Source organism: Dama dama, chromosome 5, assembly GCF_033118175.1.
Source record: "Dama dama isolate Ldn47 chromosome 5, ASM3311817v1, whole genome shotgun sequence".
Classification (NCBI taxonomy): Eukaryota; Metazoa; Chordata; class Mammalia; order Artiodactyla; family Cervidae; genus Dama; species Dama dama.
In genome coordinates this window covers 32,350,324-32,373,635 of record NC_083685.1, presented here as the reverse complement: position 1 = coordinate 32,373,635, position 23,312 = coordinate 32,350,324, and the positions used below count along the sequence as shown (strand labels likewise).

Here is a 23,312-nt window from a genome sequence, read left to right as displayed (position 1 = left end):
CTTACTCATAAGTAGCATATATTGGCTTAAAGTAGGAAGACCTCAGTAAGAAATTAAAGAATAAGTGACAAAGCAAAGCCATGATATGAGGGAAAATATTGTCTATTTCTAACACAAGAACAACAGCTCCAGTCAAAAAGTCTAGAGTTAAATAAATGCGCACAATCACACAAACACTGTAATTTTTTCATGTTTCAATATCTGCTTTTTTATAATTAATCTACCAAGAAGTCCTTAACTGAAGATGAAACCAACTTAAATCTTATCACTTAAAAAAAATCTACTTCAGAGATATATAAAATAAATATAACCTAGATAGAATGATTCTATAACCATTAGAAGAAATAGGACTTGTCTTATATTATGATGAATAACCTTATTAAAAATAGGACTTATTTTTATAAGGCTTATTACATTGGTGCTACATGTTAAAAATATTGTATTATCACTGACTATAATAAAAAATTAATCCCATAATGTTTTATAATACTACATTGTATTCAACTTAGATTATATTAATTTTATGAACTATTGTTATTATTTTGTATACTTGCACTAAGAACTTTAAAATAAGCCTAATCCACTGAAAAATTCAATATGTAATTATTAAACAGTACCCTGAAGAATATATTCCCACTGTAGAAAAGGATTACTAACAGAATTTGTGGGAGATACTTCTTTCTATAACTGATGAGTGAGTCGCTCAGTCGTGTCCGACTCTTTGAGACTCTGTATAGCCTATGGAAGTCTCCAGGTCAGAATACTGGAGTGGGTAGCTGCTCCCTTCTCCAGAGGATCTTCCCAACCCAGGGATCAAACGTCCGCATTGCAGGTGGATTCTTTAATCAGCTGAGCCACTGGGGAAGCCCAAGAATACTGGAGTGGGCTGCCTATCCCTTTTCTAGCAGATCTTCTTGACCCAGGAATCAAACCGGGGTCTCCTGCATTGCAGGCAGATTCTTTACCAGCTGAGGTACAGGGAAGCCTGGACACTACGACCAATGAGTTCTTGTTATTTCAAAAATTTCTCATTGATCAAGACGTTGTAAGTTTCATGTTATACTGTGTTTGAATACTAATTCAAATTAGCATGAAGTAAAGCCACATTTTGGGAGTTAAGTAGGAGTGGGGGTGGGAAGTCAATAAGAGCCTCTAAGTGTGGAGACCATCTAATTTTGCAACCAGCCCAGGAAGGCTGCAAAGGAAGGAACCATCAGTTGCGATATATAAAATCCACACTGTAGACAGGACAAGCTTTCTTTAGTCTTCAGTTTAATATCTCTGTATAATATATATTTGTTTTAATAAAATAAAACATAAGAATGCATTTAAGAACCTGTGGGCTTCTCTAGTGGTCCAGTGGTTAAGAATCTGCCTGCCAATGTAGGGGACATGAGTTCAATCCCTGGTCCAGAAAGACCCTTCATGCTGTGGGGCAAGTAAGCCCATGAGCCGCAACTATGCCTGTGAGCCACAACTACTGAAGCCTGTGTGGCCAAGAGTCCAAGCACCACAACAAAGAGCAGCCCCTGCTCCCTGCAACTAGAGAAAGCCCATACAGCAACAAAGACCAAGCGCAGCCATAAATAAATGAATCCTAAAAAATAAAACGCATCTGTAATATCTATCTATCCATCTACATAATTCAAAGATCATTATGTCTTAACATTTTCATACACCAATAATAAAAACTATGGACTTGTGTGACAATGACATGACAATGTGGGTGTATCCACTGTCAAAAATATATGCTGCATTCAGAGACAGCCTGTACTAAGGGTAAGAACACACACATGAGAAGAACCCTGAACCCCATGATCAAACAGACAGATCAACAGTCCCCATCAGCAGTATAATGTCTCTATATAAGTTCTGCTCTTTCCAAACTAGGAAGAGGACAGAGCTGTTCTTTTTCCTTTTTTCTGCTTTAAAAAAAATAAGAGGAATAAAAGATGACAAAATAGGCATGTGCCAGCTTCCCAATACCTACAGCCAGGTAGAAGTAAGGTAAAAAGCCGCCTTTTAGGGGCTTCCCGGGAAATGGCAACCCACTCCAGTATTCTTGCCTGGAGAATTTCACGGAAAGAGGAGTCTGGTGGGCTACAGCCCATAGGGTCACAAAGAGTAGGACATGGCTGAGCATGCACGCATATCTGCCTTTTAAGTCCTTCTTTCCACTTATCCTCTCCATTTTTATTATGGAACTCAGATTTTCTTACCCACCCAACTTCTAAAATAAATTACCCATGACTGCAGAAAGAATCTGCAATTAGGGGTAAAATAAACATGTTTTCCCATCCTATTCTGAACCTGTTGACAACGTAAACTTGCCCAAAGTACCAAATCAGTCCAGGAATGACCCCCAATTTTCCAGCCTCTGCCAAGAATTTTATCCATGACCTGCCACTCTACCACCTTTACCCACCAGAAGACTGAAAATTCATGTCACATCCTATTTTCTGGCATTCTTAAATACAGCTTCAACTCAACTCATCAAAATGTAAGAAAATGCTAATGAAAGCCATCTCCAATCTTGCCTTCTCGCTGCATTTTAAAATGCTTATTCTCTGCAAATCTCATACACTTGCCTTGAAAAAGTGACCTGAAAACACTCTACATGGACTATATGAGTATTCGTGTTACTGAAAAAATTATTATAATCTGTCAAACTGCTGTCACACATCTAAGTTTAAAAAGTGTACATAAGGTATACATTGTAATTTAGTGCACATTTTCAATTCAATTCCTAATTCTAAATGGGAATTAGACTAACCAGTAATTTCTCATATTATCAATGAAAAAGAAGAGGATTAATAACATTTTAAAATAGTATCTTTTAAAATAGCAAAGTTACACACTTTTAAGTATATAGCAGACAAAAACTCAAAACAGAGGCGCAACGGAAAAAAAGTATATAATTTTATCAAAATTTTATCAAAAAAACTATCATTTTTTAAGATTTACCACATCACTGAAAAATTAGCAGTGCTTCTAAAACACAGTAGAGCAATCAAGTAATCTGTGCCATTTTAATATGCATCTTCTTACACAGAATGTAAAGTAAGAGCCTCATTTTAATTTGAAAAGTTATACAAATATTTTATGCTTTTAGGTGAGGTTACTATAATAGCCAAAGATTTTATACTGACAGGAGCCCTCCTCTAATGTGAATTAAATTACTCATGATCTTTTTCCTGGGCAATAAGAAAACACAACCATAAAAAGTTTTTAGCGAGAAATCAGTTTTTCTTCCCTGACTCCAAATTCCCTGATAACCCTAAATTTGACCCAAAATTTCAAATGATTAATACTGAAAATGTAAATTAGTTATGTACTGGCATGAAAGAAATGAACAAACAAATTACTACAGGACTCCATTAAAACATAGAATGAAATAAAAGCATGAAAAGCTTTTATTACTAATAAAAGCTAGTTAAAAATCAAGCACAAATAAGAAAATACAAGTGGATTTTAAATTCTTATTTCCTTTTTGACTAAGCCTTTATTCTGACTAAAATTTTACCAGTGGTCTCCCAAAATGCTCTTACATTGGGATTCCTGAAATTTAAAGCTTTCACCTATGGCCTTTAATATGTAAATGTCTAATGGATTTGCCATAAAATTTTCACACAAAAAGTGATGAAACATCCACGATGTCTATCGGCCTGTCTTTCTTCATTTCTTTAAGCACAAAGCAGGTTAGTTAAGAATAACACTCCACTCATTCTTAAAACTATGTAGGCTGCAGTTTTATTCTTTCTTCAAACCAAGTGGGCAGTTTATCCCTATGTCTGCACAAATAAAGCCGCCTGTGACATCACCTAAACCACTGATAGTTTCAAAGTTGTAAGAGATTTTACTAAATTAGGGCAAAATATAAAAGAACAAGACCAAGCAAAACACGTCAATATTATAAACTTGTTAGTCACAATGCAAACTCACAAATGAACTGAGGTTAGTATTAGGAGACCACACAAATTACAATACCTGAGATTTAGTGCATTCCTTTGAGCCAAAATGAAATGAGTGCCATAGAGGAGGAAAGGAAAAGATGACATTATCAGACATGCTACAGTACATCTGCCAAAATGAAGATCATGTTAAATCAGGTTAAGAATGACCATACAGCCCTGGCTACATGTATGATGTCCTTATGTTCCTCAGCCATGCACCTGAAATGCACCTGCAACCGCTGAGATCATCGGTGATGTAGCACCATGCACCTTCTCAAAGAAATGTTCACCCTGGTTCCTACCCTAGTTCTTTCCAAAGGAGTATTTCTGCTCAGAATAAGTGAAGGTGACTTAGAGCTAATGAAGAATAATGATCTTCTTCACGTAATTCTTTATACCCAGGGGTACCAAAAACTCAAAATGTTATTGTTGTTCATATGTTAAAATCCTGTACTTAGATAAAATAATAATATGTGAATAAAACACAATTTGCATGAAAAGATGGGATTCAATATTTTCAATTATGACTCTGTTGCTGCCCATCTGAACTCATTTAGGAAAATTAACACATGTCATATATATTAGTAAACTGGTGCCTGATCCATTATTAAGCAAGTTAAATTTTTCACCGTAGTACTAAATTTTCCCTCATAAAAGTGCCTATTGACCAGATAAAACATTTTTTTAAACCACTAAAAAAAATTAATAATAATAATTTTGTTAAAAAGTACACATTTTTTTAAAAAATCAGATTAAGAAAAGAGAAGTCATGTACAGGAAGTGAGTAAAGAATTCCATAAAGGGGGAAAATGTGGGGATAGGAGAAATAATTATAAAATGACCCTCCCATGTTAAGTGAGAGGAATATATAACTATAAAATCATACCAATCAGCCTTAATGCTAAATTTTTAGTAACTCACATTGCCGCTAAACATCTTAGCATAGAATATAATTTGGAAAAATAATTCCAAAGCAGAAAGAGTATTAACAGTATGAGCAGTCTGTACTATTAATGTGTATAACTATTTTTAATCCATATTTCCTTATTCCATGATACTACATCAACACTAAAAATACTACCTTCTTTTATAGACAATAGTAACAAAAAACCTTTCATAGGTTTAAAAAAAAAAGAAAATACTAAGTCTCTCCAACAGGCAAACAAAGCTGGCTTTATGATGAGCAAAAGCAACCCTTTCCAAAGGAGCTCAATGAAATGATTCAACTATGAAATTCATGTTAAATTAAAATCGTGCATGGGCAGCAAGAGGAGTAGGCAGATAGCTGGTGGTCAAAACTGCTTAAATATTCAAATACAAAGAGCTCTCAGAAATAGAACACATGAAGTGTGGGTATAAAATACATCACTTCAAGTTACCAGAAAATTAAGTATATAATTTTACGTCTATATACATTTTCCCATGTGTTTTACATTTATACTTATTTGCAAAAAGAAAGAGGATAGGTAAAAAAACAAATGAGCAATTATAAAATAGCTGTGAATTAACTACTTTTATTTTTTCATATTTTTGTTTTAAAATTAATTTCAAAAATAAGTACTCATTTAATGGTGTAAGTATAGATAAGCCATCTTTGACCTAATTATGACATGTAAGAATTCAAGTTACTTTTTTCCTTGAAAATAGAAATCCTCAAATATATTTGCCACAATTTTCTATGGGCCCCCGGAGGACATGGACACAGTGCACCCGAGCAGAGAGAAAGGAGTCAGAAACACAGTCTCCCACGCTGACGTCGCTGGGGTCTTGTATAAATCACTCATTATCTTTGCCTCAGTTTCCTCAAACATAAAAAGTAGCTTATTAATCTAACATGTATAAAATAAATGGTACCTCAGTGGTGAAACCACTGAAGAGAACCTCTGAACCTATTAGAAATGCTTCAGATCATCTTTACCCTGGAATTTAAAGAAGCAACCTTTCAAATTAAGCTCTCATGTCATCATATTAAACAAATTAAACAATTTAACTAAACAAATTAAACATAAAAATTCTCAGATAATATTCACACAATAGTATGAAAAGCTATGAGAATAAGCAAATTTTAGCTATCTAACTTCTGAATAAAAAAATGCGTATAATACTAGTCATTGGGAATGGGGAGGGAGATGACAAAATTTAACATTAAGGTAAGAAAAAGTATCCCAGTTACAATTGTGCGTGCTGATCACAAAGCTGATCCTGAGAGCATTTTAAGAAATTAAAAGGCTAAACAATATCTTTTGACAACTTATTTCAAGGTTCCTTTAACTAGTCATATTAAGTGTGTTTCCAGAAAAAATCTGCACTTTGGACCACAGAAAGAAATTACTCATCAAAAACAGAAAATTCACATGTCTTCACAAAACTCCCGATGAAAAATCATAAAGATAAATACAATTATTATACTTGTATAACTTACCGTATGATAGCCTCTAGGCAAAGGTGGTTTGCCCACAGGATAAGGATCCACAGTGTCAATAATAGTTTGTCTTTCCCCTTTCTGGTTGATTTTTCTAAATCTCCTTCGAGACTGTCGATGAGAAGCTTGACGCTGAAAATATTCTTCATTTTCATCCATATAGTCTACCTGAAATAAAATCCCCCAGAATTTCATTTCCTCAAACACCACGTTCCATATTAAGATCAGATGCAGAACAAAACTTACGGGTAGGCCACATTCATTCATTGTGCAAAGACACTTGTAGACAAACTACCCCGACAGACTTCAGCTGCTTTTCAGCTTCTCTGTAACTAGTTGCTTTTGAGTAACTTTTCTCTATAAGAGAGGCATTTTCAGTTCCACTTAGGACAATATGGGTAACTCCTGAATTTCCTGTAGTTTCAAAGGGAAGGATATTTTCAGTAGTCTTTGTCCTGATTTATTAGTGAAAGATCTCACAGGATACATCACCACGTACTATGAAGCAACAGCTCCATTGTCTTAACTAAAGCACAAAAACTCTGATGGAATAAATCTGGGTTTTGCCTTTAAAAAAAAAAAAAAAACACAAATCCCTAATGACTCAGACACGACTACTAGCAAAATGACTTTGGTAGATTACTTAAGGGTTTTTCTTCCTATTTTCATTCTATGGATTCAGTTTCTTCTTTTTATAAATAGCATTATTTTCAAAAAACACCTTCCTCATTTTAAACATTTAGAAAGTGATGAATGGACTAACAGAGAAGAAATGTTACATTTGGCTAATCCTCATCATGCTTACATAAGGAAAATGGGACTGCTCACAGAAAGAAGTATATTTAGATTCTCATATGGTTCTCACACTGGCAAACTGAGTAGTTGGTATATGGACAAGTACACAATCCTCAAGGAATTCTACAGATCAAAAATCCTTCAGATAAACACAAAATAGCAGTCACAGAGGCCAGATTCTTTAGGAAATATCTAAAACACTTTTTAAGACCCATGGCTGGAGAGTCTAATGTATCTGCCTACACTCTTCCAATCCTAAAGCTTTTCTCACCACCATGCCACATTTTTACTGAACAGTAAATTTTGTGAAACTTCACCAAAAGTTTCCACTGGCTTTTGTGAGGAAGTTCCCATCTCTGAGGAATTCCTCTCCTCCATTATGGGGGAAAAAACCGACCTCTCATCTGAAAACAGATGTATTTACCAAATACTTTATTAAATGTGAATAAAAAACTATCACCATCTATTTTAGGACATCATTTATTGACAAAGTTTCCCCTCCCAGATGGGTGCTGGATGGGAAACAATGCGCTTCAAATCAACTGAAGTCTCTAGTGACTGCTCTCTCCAATTTTATTTTTGTGGCTGATTTTTAAAAGGGGTACATATTGTCCTATCTTTAAATCATGTTTATATATTAAGAATGTGACAAGCTTTTTTTAAAAAAGCATCAAGAAAAATAATTATGTTGATAATATATATTTTAACATTATCTTTTTTGCATGTATCTTATCTCAGCATATTTTTTTTTAAATCACACAGTTAAAAAGAGAGATTAAAAATCTCAACAGAAAGTTTAACCAGCATAAAAGTCCCCCAAATTTCTTTCAATTAGTTAAAGGAAATGAAGTGACTTCCTTATGTTAATTGTTGCCTGAATACATATCACTGTGACTCATTTGAAGTATCTCATTCCAATCAATATTTGGAGATCTAAAACCCTACACTTTCTCCCCAAGTTTCAATTAAATGGCATTTTCATAGATTTATAAAGTTCAAGCACCAAACAGTTAGGTGCTTACCCTCCTTTAAATTTTCTTTTTCACTTAACTGAATCCCATGAATAATTATAATGATTATGAACTCAAACTCAAAAGTTATGAAATAAATATATCTAAAGTTATAAGATATATAATACACTATTATATGCAATTTGTGAAAATGCTTTTATTTCATAACTTTTTTCAGGGGGAAAAAGTCTTCACAGAAGTTTTCTTACCACAATCATTTCAGAAGGCTCTAACACAATGCATTCACAGCCACGCCTAAAGCTTCCTGCAGAACGCTTGCCAAAACTAGAAAGAAAAAAAGATTTAAGAAATACAAATTGTGAATTTAGGCTAACCCTTCAGATGAATAAAAATAAGAAACAAAACAACTACAAAAAAATACACATTGAAGAAAGAGAAACTATCTCAAACCATTATTTACCCAGAATGACAAGGAACCATTCAAATTTTTAAATCTTAGACATATTTTTCTGGGAAATTCCAAAACAATCTTTTTGAATTCATAATGTAAGTACTAAAGAATCGCTGTGAATGTGTTTTATGTTAGTTGTTTTAGTTCACTCCCAGTTAAGTGAAGATTTAGACTATCCTAACTGCGGTGGGACCACTGAGGAGTTGCTAACTATCTAGCCGTGTAATAACCAAGGGAAAAGACTGGATGACAAGGGAATTTTATAAATTTAAAGATTGTGGCCTTTAATTCCTCATACACAGTTTTTAGCTGTTTATCATTTCACAGATGAAACAATGTAGGAAGGCAAGACTTCCTAAATAATTGGAGTTGAGACCACTTATCAACTCTATAAAAGTAAGCTTTTCAAATAAAAAGTATAATAATAGCAAATACAGAGAAACAGGAGATGTAAGTCATTGCAGCCTACACTAGTATGATTTATATCAAAAGTAGTTAGAACACATTTCAATTTTATATACTAGAGTTACTAAGAACTTATAAAAGAACCTTACAAAGTGAGTCTCAGATAAAAAGCTGGCATATGGAAATATGCAAAAGGGGCATGGGGGAACAAACCTGGTTTAATTCCAAAAATGGGATCCTAAGGAAAACTACAAGTATGTATATATTTACACAGTCTATGAAACAAGTAGTAGTAACACAATTAAATAGAGAAGGAATTGGCAACCCACTCCAGTCTTCTGGCTTGGAAAATCTCATGTACTCCACTAGGAGTCTAGTGGGCTACAGTCCATGGGGTCAAGAAAGAGTTGGACACAACTTAGCAAGTAAACAACAGGGGTGGGAACTGGATCAATGGCAAACCATACCAACATACAAAGTATAAAATGCATATAATTCTCTTCTATAACTTAACTTGCTTATGTTAAACATTTCTTTCACTTAAAAATGCATTTTTCTAAAGTTACATATCTACTTATTCTAAATCAGCTTAAGGAACAGGTTATTCAACTCAGGACTTTCAATTACAAAGTGACTTGAGTGGACATGCACTCTTAAAAGCCCCTTTTCTCCTGAAAACCGTACTGGTGACCTCAGACAGGGTGCCTTGCCTTATCTATGGAAATACCCACCTAACCCTGGAGCAGATTCATTCTCTCTGACACAGATATATGCCAATTAGAGCCACGAGGAGTTCTAAGTAGTCATGACTTATTCTGCTAACATACCACCTACCCCTGCCCATTCACCACTCCAAAAATTCTCTCTTCCTTCCAGTCAACATTTTAGTAACTTTAATTTTGGGGGGGTATAGGGAAAGAACGTGTAGCAAGGCATGTGGGATCTTAGCTCCCAATGATGAGGGATCAAACCTGTGCCCCCTGCAGGGGAAGCACAGAATTTTAACCACTGAACTGCCAGGGAAGTCACTGTAACCATGTTTAATAATCTACCTTTGAGAAAAATATGAGAAAAGAACTCTACCAAAAAACTATTTTATCGAGCATTTCCCCCCCAAGTAAATTAGGTATTTTCCTATGAAAGTTTCCAAAGGAAATTCATAACTTTCTTGGTGTCATGGTAGTACAGAATGTTTCACATATTAGAACACAACTTGGATTGGGGAAAAAAGTTATGTTTGGGCTTCCCAGGTAGCGCTAGTGGTAAAGAACCGGCCTGCCAATGCAGGAGACATAAGAGACACGGGTTCGATCTCTGTGTCGGGAAGACCCCCTAGAGGAGGGCATGGCTACCCGCTCCAGTATTCCTGCCTGGAGAATCCCATGGACAGAGGAACATGGCAGGCTACAGTCCATAGGGCTGCACAGAGTCGGAGACAACTAAAGTGACTGAGCTTGCTTGCTCGCTCGAAGAAGAAAACAGGTAAGTCAACATTCTCACTCTATCAGCTTGTGACCTCCAGCAAACCAGCTTGACTATCCTCATAGTCTAAACTATACTCATTTCTAAGGTCATCAGTGAGACTAGGCCATCACTTAAGTCATTTCCTGCTCCAAAATTCGTTTCTATGGAAATCAAAGAGTCATACTTACCATATCTGAAAAATCCTTTTAAAATAGTCACACATACACATACTCATAAGCATACACATATTAAAGTGCTTTTTGTAAAGCTGAGAAAAATAGGGAAACTATAACCATCTTATCTTCTTTGTCATGTTATTTCACATGTAATTAAAATGACCTAAAGTTGTAAATATTCTTCTCTCAGTTTAACAATTAAATACCACTAAAATTACAGAAAATCCTCAACACACATAAAAATTTGCTTCTAGCTTTTGAAACTACTTACTTGCAATTTTTTACAATGATGCTTATAATTTAATGATACACTACAAACTAAGAAATAATGTGTTAGTAAATATGTCAGTGTGTTAGTAAAATATGTAGTAGGTTTCAAGCCATCATTGTTATAGGACTGAGTAAAAACATATGTTGCATGCTTAAAGTTTATTACGAAATAAAACAACATTAAAATCCAAAGAAAATCATATGACTCTAAGTTTTTTCCTATTTTATTATAGAACCAGATAAGCTGCACAAAAGTAATGAACAAAAGTAGTAACATCCATATGAATAAACTACATGGTATTTACTTTATGCCTAATTCTTACACCACCAACTCACTACTTCAGAATTAAGGCTGTTAATCCTCTTAGCAATTAGCTGCTAGTTCAACAGAACTTCATGGCTGAGGTGACATTCACATATTTAGTTGCACTATTACTTTAGGGGTGAAATGTCTGCATCCCCTAAAATGTGCTACAAAAAGACATTTCTACACCTTTTACAAAGTGAGCTGTGCTAAAATCTAACAAAACTCTTAGAGCCACAAAAGACTCAAGTTCTATTGACCGTCACAAAGATGTAAACCATAGGAGAAATAATAGACTCCTGTCAGATTAATTCTTCGACTACATTGAGGGGGAAAAGGCAAATGCACAGAGAACACTCTCTACCAAGGGAGAATAAATTACATCACTTATCCAAAAATCTATTGTTTCCAAAAGGAAAGAGTGGCCTCAAAAAAGACAAAGCATAGTGGTTAAGACTCCGGGCAGTTACTGAGGGTGCAGGTTAGGTCCCTGGTTGGAGAGCTACAATCCCACAAGCTGAGTAATGTGGGAAAAAGAAAAAGAGGGAGAGAGAGAGACAGGTATAGTTCATGAATGCACTCGCTGGGCTAATGCAAGGCCTTTTGGCTCCACTGCAGAGAGGAGTTACTCTTAGCTTACAATCCAGAAGCTATAAGGTAGGAATGAAATATGTCAGCTACAAATCCATTAAGCCCACAAAATACTTCTGCTCTACTATCCGATTCTTTGAATCAAAAAATATATGAACAAAAGTAACTAAACACCATTATTTACTAAGTTTTGATCAAGTTCGATATAAATAAACTTTTAAAAATACGATACTGGAAAACTTAAGTATAGAGATAAAAAAGAAAACCAGGGGAATTCCCTGTGGTTCAGTGGTTGGGACTCTTGTGTTTTCTGGGCCCTGGTTTGATCCCTGTCGAGGAACTAAAATCCTGCAAGCTGCATGGCACAGCCAGAAAAAAAAAGAAAACCAGATAGAGACATATAGGAGCCAAAAACATCCACAGATAATACTAAGATCAATTCTTTTAAATATTTAGATGATTTAGTAGAAACAAATGGGACAGAAATCTTCAGGTTTGCAAATGACACAGACATTTAGATAGTACAGCACAAAACAAAGCTAGTAAGAATAAAGCACAAGACATTTTTATAAAGTTTTATGTTCATGTAAAACAGCAGTAAGGACCCAATCTGCACAAGGAAATACTGTATGTGAGAAGTGATCAAATATACACAGTTTGTAAGATAAGACCAAACAAAGGGTTCTCGTGTTTCAGTCAGAAGTCAAATGAAAACTAGAAGTCTTTCAAGGCATTAGCACAGTAAACTGCATACATAATAAATAACAAATAATAAACAAAAGATACACCTCAAAAGGAAAGACACACTAGGAAAAATAAAAACTGAAAATTACCATACATACCATCATAGAAAACCACATAAATCTACAATAGAGCACTGGGCTAGAAAAGTTTCTAAGGGGAAAACCACAGAGCTGAAAAGTTCCCAACGAAAAATTTAAGGATAACCAAAGGGATTCCTGTAAAATCAGAGGCATAAGTTAAAAGAATATTTCATTCAGTCTTATTAACAGCAGTTAAAAGTTGGTGTTATTTAGATTGCTAAAATCATGACTTAAGGAAATTTAGAAGTGATACAGATTAAATAAGAACTTGGTTAATTTTAAAAGTACAGCTACAATCCCTGGCTTCCCTGGTGGCTCAGATGGTAAAGAATCTTCCTGCAATGAGGGAGAGCTGGGTTCAATCCCTGGGTTGGGAAGATCCCCTGGAGAATGGAATGGCTACCAACTCCAGTATTCTTGCCTGGAGAATTCCATGGACAGAGGAGCCTGGTGGGCTACAGTCCATGGGTGTCACAAAGAGTCAGACACGACTGAGTGACTTTCACTTCACTTCACAATCCCTGAGGGCTTTACCCAAAGTCAGAAATAGATAAAGACTGTTCCAAACTCATTTGACTAAATTCTCCTCCAAATGTTCCTTGGTGCCACTGTCAGAAATGAAAAGTTACTCCTATCAAACACAATCTTTTTTAAGTCTTATAATTAAGGCTTTCTTAAATGAACAATGCAAAGAAATAGAGGAAAACAACAGAATGAGAAAGACTAGTGATAGCTTCAAAAAAATTGGAGATATCAAGGTAACATTTCATGCAAGGATGGGCTCCATAAAGGGCAAAAATGGTAAGGACCTAACAGAAAAAGAAGAGATTAAAAAGCGGTGGCACAAATACACAAAAGAGCTATAACTAGAAAGGTCTAAATGAGCCAGATAACCACAATAATGTGGTCACTCAACTAGAGTCGGACATCCTGGAGTGTGAAGTCAAGTGGGCCTTAGGAAGCATTACTATGAACACAGCTAGTAGAGGTGATGAACTTCCAACTGAGCTGTTTCAAATCCTAAAAGACAGTGCTGTCATAGTGCTGCACTCAATATGCCAGCAAATTTGGAAAACAGCAGTGGCCACAGGCCTGAAAATTTCATTCCAATTCCAAAGAAGGGCAATGCCAAAGAAAGTTCAAACTACCGTACAATTGCACTCATTTCACGTTAGCATGGTTAGGCTCAAAATCCTTCAAGTTATACTTCAATAGTACGTGAACCAACAACTTCCAGATGTAGAAACTGGGTTTAGAAAAGGCAGAGGAACCAAAGATCAAATTGCCAACATTCGCTAGGTAATGGAGAAAGCAAGGGAATTCCAGAAAAACATGTATGTCTGCTCCATTGACTACACTAAAGCCTTTGATGGTGTGGAAAATTCTTAGAGAGACAGGAGTACCAGACCACCTTACCGGTCTCCTGAGAAACCTGTATGCAGGTCAAGAAGCAACAGCCAAAACCAGACATGGAACAATGGACTGATTCAAAATTGAGAAAGGAATACCACAAGGCTGTATAATGTCACCCGGCTTATTTAACTTACATGCAGAGTTCATCATGTGAAATGCCAGGCTGGATGACTCACAAGCTAGAATCAAGATTGCCAGGAGAAATATCAACTACCTCAGATATGCAGATGATACCACCCTAATGAAAGAAAGTGAAGAGGAACTAAGACGTAGTAAGTCCTTACTGACTTGGAATTTAAAGTCTGGGGGATGATATAATGGAAAGAGAGCAGCTATTGTAGTTGAGAATATTGTTTCTCAATACACCCAACTACCAGTTAGCTGTGTGATCTTGGCAAGTCACTTCATCTCTCTGGGCCTTGGATAAGTATATTAAATAATAATGAAGAGTGAAAAAGCTGCCTTGAAACTCAACATTCAAAACACTAAAATCATGGCATCTGGTACCATCACTTCATGGCAAACAGAAGGGGGAAAAGTGGAAACAGTGACAGATTTTATTTTCTTGGGCTCCAATCCACTGCAGACAGTGACTACAGCCATGCAATTAAAAGACACTTGCTCCTTGGAAGGAAAGCTATGACAAACCTAGACAGTACATTAAAAAGCAGAGACATCACTTTGCTGACAAAAGTCGGTATAGTTAAAGCTGCGAATTTTCCAGTTGTAAAAGTGTGAGAGTTGGACCATAAAGAAGCCTGAGCATCAAAGAATTGATGCTTTCAAATTGTGGTGCTGGAGAAGACTCTCGCGAGTCCCTTTGACTACAAGATCAAACCAGTCAATCCTAAAGGAAATCAACCCTGAATATTCATTGGAAGGACTGATGCTGAAGCTCCAGTACTTTGGCCACCTGATGCAAAGAGCCAACTCATTAGAAAAGACCCTGATGCTGGGAAAGACTGAAGGCAAAAGGAGGAGGCAAGAGGATGAGATGGTTAGATATCTTCACCAATTCAATGCACATGACTTTGAGAAAACTCAGAGATAGTGGAGGACAGAGGAGCCTGGCATGCTGCAGTCTATGGCGTTGCAAAGAGTTGGACATGACTTAGGAACTGAACAACAAAGAGACTACACCACGTGGCCTACAAATTCAATGGAATCCCCATCAAAATCCTCCCGGAAATATTTTTTTGCAGAAATGGAAAAAGCAATCTTTACATTCATATAAAATTGCAAGAGGCCCTAATTAGCTAAAACAGTCTTGAAAAGCAACAAAGTCAGAGAAAGTACACTTTTGATTTCAAAACTTACTACAAAGCTGCAATCAAACTACTGGCTTACGTAGTACACCAGAACAATGAAGCTGGACCCCTACATCTCGTGACATATAAAATTAAACTGAAAATGGAACACTGACTAAGTAAGAATGCCCAAAATCATAAAACTTAGTCTAAGGGGAAAAAAAAAACAGGGATGAGTCTTCATTACCGTGGACTTGACAATGGACTCAGATATGACATCAAAAGCATCAACAGCAAAAGGAAAATTAAATAAATTGAACTTCGTCGAAATTAGAAACTTTGGTGCAAAGGACATTATCAAGAAATGGATAAGATAAGGTACAAAATAGGAGAAAATATTTGTAAAGCATATATCTGAGAAGGGTTTAAGATCCAGAGTACATAATTCCTACAACTCAACAACAAAAAGACAACCCAATTAAAAAATAGGCAAAGGACTTGAATAGACTTTTCTCCAAATGGCTGACAAGCACATGAAAAGTTGCTCAACATCCTTAGTTATTAGAAAAAAGTAAATCAAAAACACAAGGAGCTACTCACCAGGTTGCCCACTCTCCCCCCAGATTATAGTGTACTACAGCTTAATAAATCCTAGCTATGCTTTCTACAGAAAAATAAATAAAAACACAAAACGGGCTTCCCTGGTGGTCTAGCAGTTACAAATACACCTGCCAATGCAGGGGACACAGGTCCGATCTCTGATCTGGGAAGATTCAACATGCCTCAAGCAACAAAGCTACTGAAGCCCATGTGCCTAGAGCCCATGCTCTGCAACAAGAGAAATCACTGCAATGAGAAGACCGAACACCAAAACAAAGAGTAGCTCCCACTTGCAGCAACTAGACAAAGCCCGAGCGCAGCAACAAAGACCCAGGCAGCCAAAAATAAACAAATCTTAAACACACACACACACACACTCCCCACACACAAAACAAAAAAACTCACAATGAGATACCATTTCACATCTGATACTGCATGTGAATGAGATACTAGAATGGCTATAATAAAAAATAAATAAATAATAACAAGTGTTGAAGAGAAACTGGAACCTTTGTGGAAATGTAAAACGGAGCCATAACTGTGAAAACAAGTTTGGTAGTTCCTCCAAAAGTTACACATAGAATTAACAGAAGACCCAGCAATTCCATTCCAGGATAAACATCCAAAAATATTAAAAATATGGACCCAGACATTTGTACACCAGTTTTCACTGCAGCACTCTTTGCAATAACAAAAGATGAAAAACACCACAAGTGTCCATCAACAGATGAGTGGATAAACAAAATGTGGTATATACAGACAATGGAATATTATTTAGCTATAAAAAGGACTAAAGAGCTCATAAGTGTTACAACATGAATAAGCCTTGAAAGCATTATGCTAAGTGCCACAGCCAGTCACATAATGACAAATATTGTATAAGATTCCACCTACATGAGATATCTAGAACAGGCAAATTCATAAGGACAGAAAGTAAACTTGAGGTTTCCAAGCTTTAGGGGAATGCCTAACAGTTACAAAGTTTCTGTTTGGAGCTATGGAACATAAGTTTTGGAGACAAGTAGTGGTAATTAATTGCACAATAGCGTGATTGCAAGCAACACTATTTAAATAATTAAAATGACATATTTTATGTGATACACATGAGCATATCCACATCTTAAAAAGTGTATTATCAGAGAAACTTATCAAGTCTTTTATTTGTTTTAGGGGTTTTGAGTTTTTCTGCAAAATTCAGGACTTCAATAAAAAAAAGTAGTAACTCCACTTTGCCCAAAAAAGAACCCACGTTAGGGACAAAGGAAGTTAAGTTTGATGACTGAACTATACCACTGATTAACCTGGAATCAATCTCTTTTCTATACTAAGTCGGCAATGAAGTAATAGCGGTATGGGTGAAAGAACTAGGAAGATATGAAGACGTGGTAAACAAAGGTTAATAAAATATTTGAAATCATTTTTTCAATTTTTTATTTTATTTCAAATCTTTCCCCCCCACCCACCTCCCTCCCCATCCCATTCCTCTGGGTCATCCCAGTGCACCAGCCCCGAGCACCCTGTCTCATGCATCGAACCTGGACCAGTGATCTGTTTCACATATGATAATATACATGTTTCAGTGCCATTCTCCCAAATCATCCCACCCTCACCCTCTCCCACAGAGTCCAAAGTCTATTCTATACATCTGTGTCTCTTTTCCTGTCCTGCATACAGGGTTATCATTACCACCTTCCTAAATTCCATATATATGTGTTAGTATACTGTATTGGAGTTTTCCTTTCCGGCTTACTTCACTCTGTATAATAGGCTCCAGTTTCATCCACCTCATTAGAACTGATTCACATGTATTCTTTTTAATGGCTGAGTAACATTCCATGGTGTATATGTACCACAGCTTCCTTATCCATTCATCTGCTGATGGGCATCTAGGTTGCTTCCATGTCCTGGCTATTATAAACAGTGCTGCGATGAACATTGGGGTGCACGTGTCTCTTTCAGATCTGGTTTCCTCGGTGTGTATGCCCAGGAGTGGGATTGCTGGGTCATGTGGCAGTTCTATTTCCAGTTTTTTAAGGAATCTCCACACTGTTCTCCATAGTGGCTGTACTAGTTTGCATTCCCACCAACAGTGTAAGAGGGTTCCCTTTTCTCCACACCCTCTCCAGCATTTATTGCTTGTAGACTTTTGGATAGCAGCCATCCTGACTGGCGTGTAATGGTACTTCGTTGTGGTTTTGATTTGCATTTCTCTGATAATGGGTGATGTTGAGCATCTTTTCATGTGTTTGTTAGCCATCTGTATGTCTTCTTTGGAGAAATGTCTGTTTAGTTCTTTGGCCCATTTTTTTATTGGGTCATTTATTTTTCTGGAATTAAGCTGCAGGAGTTGCTGGTATATTTTTGAGATTAATTCTTTGTCAGTTGCTTCGTTTGCTATCATTTTCTCCCGTTCTGAAGGCTATCGTTTCCCCTTGCTTATAGCTTCCTTGCTTACAGTTTTCATTTTATACTGGAGTTTAGTTGATCAACAATATTGTGTTAGTTTCAGGTGTGCAGCCGAACGTTTCAGTTATACGTACATGTTTATCTACTCTCTCTCAAATTCTTTTCCCATTTAGGTTATTACAAAATACTGAGCAGAGTTCCCTGTGCTATACAGTAGGTTCTTGTTTTCACCCATTTAATATATGTGCTCAGTCACTCAGGTGTGTCTCTTTGTGACCCCAGGGACTGTAGCTCACCAGGCTCCTCTGTCCATGGAATTTTCCAGGCAAGAGTACTGGAGTGGTTGCCACTTCCTCCTCCAGGGGATCTTTCCAGCTCAGGGATCAAACTCTCGTCTCTGTTGTCTCCTGCATTGCAGGTGGATTCTTTACCACCAGCACCACCTGAGAAGTCCAATTTTACATGTAATAGTGTGTATATATTCACCCCCAAATTCCCAATTTATCTTCCATCCTTCATCCCTGGTAACCCGAAGTCAGTTCTGAAGAGTCCATTATACCAACATTTTCTTCTCACCCAGCATTATTCCATTTTTATTTTATTCCTGGTCATATATTAGAGGGTCTCCCCATCATGCCAGCTTAATCTTCATAAATATATGGAGAAAGTGGGAGAAAAAGATGCTCACTCATGTACAATTCTGCTTCCTATTTGTGTTCCAAAAACTTACTGGACACAAACTACATAATCGATATTGTTCAGTTGCTAAGTCATGTTAGACCCTTGGCAGTCCCATAGACTGCAGCAAGCCAGGCTTTCCTGTCTTTCACTATCTTCCAGAGTTTGCTCAAACTCATAAACTATGCAGTCAACACAGAGCTTACAAGAAACTCACTAAATGTCACCCCTATTCTTAGTTTATATTCTATGGGAGATGAGTACACAAACGGTTGGTGATAACAGGCAGAACAGCAAACTATGAGTTTAATAAAAAGAATGTCATATTTGCTGACTACAATGCATCTCAAAAACAAAATGGATTTCTTGAATGTCAGAGTTGAGAAAAAAACTCAGAAAATCATATAGTACAGGGTCTCCTGGCCTTTTTTTCCCCTTCAGCTTCACACATGAAGGTATGCCAGAATCCAATGTGCTACATCACAGGCCCTTAAACATTTCGATTTAGAAAAAGGCCCCTGAGGAGTTTCAATATGTATGACCCACCATTCTACCCTGCTCATGAGAAATGTTCCATTTTCATTCCATAAGTGGGAAAACAAAGCCAAGCTACCCCAGATTAAAAGAGATGCCCCACATCACCATCAGGCTTCATGGCATGGTTCTGTGATCCCATACTGACCTCACCCTTTCTCTCACTTTCAACAGCCCTTTTCCACACTCAATAATACAAAATCTCTGGTCCTTGCTAAGCTTGACATGTATGAGTAATAATTCCCAGACATCCTCAGGAATACTGCTACAGGGCATCACATTTACCTGTAAAGCATAAATGCAACAAGCCGGGAACAGAGCTCTGTGAAAAGGTGGATTCTCAGAGGCTGGCTCACTCACTGGCTAGTTGAGTGAAAAAGACAAATCAGTTTTTGCAATTCAGGAAGCAATTTGAGTTCAGCAAAATTACAAATGACCATCAAGAGTTTGAGAGTTACCCTCGGAGAGTCAAAGGTTTGAAAGTCAAATCTATAAAAACCAAGCCTCCTCAGGCAGCTGCTGCCAGAAATTCAACTACTAGCACATCTGCTTCTTTGAAATGGCACTCATAATATGACGTTCCAAGATAAACAAAGATATTTTTTAAATTTAAGCTCCTTAATTTTTAAAGTGACATAGCTTTTTTTAAACTCTGAATTTAAATTCTTTAAAAAACTGTCTTCTGGCAACTTCAGCCTTTCTACGTACACATGTTATCTGTGAATGAGACACAAATATTTATATAACTGTCTTTCAAAAAAAGATGTAGGTAACAGTTATAAATAAGACTTGGTCTGAATAGTTAAAAACCTGTTAGCTCTTTCTACACTTGATGCCAGCCTTTCACAAAAATCCAGAAAGTTAGAAAGAGATAAGGAGAAACAGAGAAACAGGGCATTTGTGTTTTCAGAATACCATTAGGCTTCTGATTCTACACAGTGTGAACATTTAATTACTATAGTCTCTAAATCCTTCTAAATTGTTCTGTCAAAGGGCAGCATATAGCCTGGCTTTCAACTATGAATCTCAATGTAATTTCATAATGTCCTGATAATCTTAGACTAAACCATCAAAGATGACAACTAAAAGTGATGCAGACTCACTTTAGGTCAATCTATTGGTTCTCTGTGATATTTTTTTTTTTTTTAAGGAAAACTCACAGAAAATGATTAATGAAAAGACTAGCTGCAACATAACAAATACAAGATACCTAAATGCTCACAGTCCTCAGTAAAACGAATTGAGGAATGGTTGTTCCAAAAACAGTTTAACAATACAGATTTTCATTCCCATTAAGCTTTTTTTCCCTTACAGAACAAACTAAAAATTAAAATATATGCAGACAAAAAATTTACTAAATGTAATTAGTCTACCAGATAATGTAAAATAGAAAAAAAAAATGTTAATAGTATGATAAACTTTCAAGTCCAAGGTTCACGACAAGAAAGCACCAGTTGTCTGCAGGTATCAAATCTTACCTGGTTGTCATAGATACCCACAAGCCGTGATTCACCGGACAGGGTTCCGCAGGCTCTTTCTGAGGTCAGGCCACCTTGCCCTGCACTTCTGTGACCACATTTTCCCATCCAAGTTGAGTCCCGAGCGCTTCTACCACTGTGTGTGTGTCTAGGAAAGGCAGTGAGTGGCTGAGCACAGAAGCCTCTTCTGTCAGTGTCCCTAAACTTGCCCTTTGCATACAAGGGCCCCCGCATTCCTGCTGTGCGTCAGAACTGCCCAGGGGAATGCAACTCCTCAGTACTGGAATGTAAACTTTTTCATGTCGGGCTACATCCACACAGCCATCAAACTGCGCCTACACTGGTGGGCAGTCCTAATTTACAGAATGTTTGAAAAAGTGATTCTCTGATACCGACTCTTCATATCTTCATTTCTAAAAAATGAAGACAGTTGCTAAAATGTACTTTCCTCCTTAAAAATCTAAGTAAATGACTGGCCTGATGCTCCTAAACCGAAACCAATAATATCTATGTAGGACTTACCAAAAATACTCACATGAAACTGTCTTTAGATAGCAGAACAGCAATAAACATTTAAGAAAAAGAAAAATCTAACAAGTAACTGCTGATGCAATCAATTCCATTCTCAAAAATCAGTAGACTCTACAGGAATACATTTTAACAGAAGAGCAAAATGGTTTGAAAGGCATCACTTAGTCTTTTAAAAAATATTTTGTCCTCACTCATTAGCTTAACAAACAAGCCAAAAAAAAAAAAAAACCAAGTAACAGCTATTTATACCAAAAACATACACACACCAAGTACATACTGAAGTTCTGTGTGTCTAAATTACAAGTGGTTCTTAAAGTGTGTGGCCTGGAATAGGCTATTTCAGAAGTAACTGTTTGGGAAAATGAAACAGGCAGTTTCTTTGGAGGCTCATTTAGAAGTATTCTAATAATCATCACCCTGCACAGATGAACAAAGGTTTGCTTCTCTGCAGAGTGAATCTCCACATTTAACCTTCGCTTATAAAAATAGAGCACAATAAAAAAAAAACTGTTAGGGGAAGGCCTCAGAGCTATGTTTTATGTTTTCCCCCGCTCTGTAGCCCGTGGTCTATTTAACTATAGAAGAACTAGACATCTGCTGCTTACGCTAGGAACATCTTGATCCCTTAAGACAAAATCTAACCTGCACTGTCTTCAGTATCTCTGAAGCACCAGCGCTGCCTCCTCCTAGGGGAGCCGGGTTTCTGCGGCCACCAGCTCGCCCCATCGCGCCTGTGTTTTCTCTCCCTGGGTGCACCCGGCTGCAGCCTGTGTGGGGAGCCGGCATTCCTCTCGGCGGCCAATTTCCTGCTTCAGTGACCCACCCACCCCTCCTGGCTGCGGTTCAGAGTTACGCATGCTGTGCAAGCGGGCACTGTTTCCGCATACCAGCCTCATGACCACAGCAGCTGCCTGACAGTCACTCCTTATCAATTTCTATTAATTCATTATCCACTCTTGTAAGTCAAGGGCAAGTAGGGAAATCTGCAGTGTCTGTTCTCTGAGTCTTCAAGGTCAAATGCTGAGATGTGCCGAGCAGGGCGGTTTTGTTACTGACATTTACCCAACCTGTACTACACACACTACTCTCAACCACCAAAGGGATGCTGAATTGTACACCTGGCTGGAACAATTATCCTGGAAAAGATGAGCATAAATCCACATCCAAACAACATGGGAAAAAGTTGAAAGAGGCTGCTGTTGCCCTTATTTTTCCCTTCTAGAGAAAAAAGGTGGCTCTTACCTCGCTGTGTGGGGGTGAAGAGAGCAAGCAGCTTTTGTCTCCTGCCACAAGCTACCCAGCAAAGGACTGAAGAGTGATGATGACTACACTTTGGTGGGGTCTGTGTCCTCGTGACCAGCTGCTGGAGGACAGCTCAGCTAAACTGATGTGCTGCCACCAGTCCACGCAGTGCTACCGGGGGCACGGACGGGTCTCTGCTGATCACAGGGCTTTGCGCGCAGATGGCAGCCGATCAGTTTGTAGAGAAGTTATGGTCCATACAGCTCTCCCCCCAGCTTCTGGATGCACGCCGTACCCAAAATGCCTTTGCTACAGTGTACTCCCTGTTTCACTGCGCAAAGCTCGCCGTGGAGAAGTTGACGAGGCAAGGAAGCTCTCAGCTCTGAAGTCTTATTTCACAGTGACTTGACTTTTATAAAATTCATTACAAAATTTCAAATAAAATTCAGTAAAATAAATAATTAAGAAAAAACTGAGGACTTCCTTGGCAGTCCAAGGGTTAAAACTCTGTGCTTTCACCGCAGGAGGCACAGGTTAAATCCACAGTCAGGAACTAG

The 23,312-nt window shown here is 37.3% G+C and overlaps 1 protein-coding gene across 10 annotated transcripts in view; it reads right to left on the bottom strand.

Moving 5' to 3' along the window:
- RAPGEF2 (Rap guanine nucleotide exchange factor 2) overlaps window positions 1-23,312 on the bottom strand; it is a 258,399-nt gene that overhangs the window by 114,623 nt on the left and 120,464 nt on the right. For 7 of the 10 annotated variants that reach the window (XM_061142269.1, XM_061142270.1, XM_061142274.1 and 4 more), the window contains exons 5-7: window positions 8,390-8,465; window positions 6,376-6,543; window positions 3,988-4,005 (exon numbers count right to left, since the gene is read on the bottom strand). In XM_061142269.1, coding sequence (XP_060998252.1) covers window positions 3,988-4,005; window positions 6,376-6,543; window positions 8,390-8,465 — 262 coding nt within the window. Of the gene's footprint in view, window positions 1-3,987; window positions 4,006-6,375; window positions 6,544-8,389; window positions 8,466-20,982; window positions 21,131-22,155; window positions 22,281-23,312 lie in introns of those variants that run through there. The other 3 variants (XM_061142271.1, XM_061142278.1, XM_061142279.1) reach the window with 2 other exon arrangements.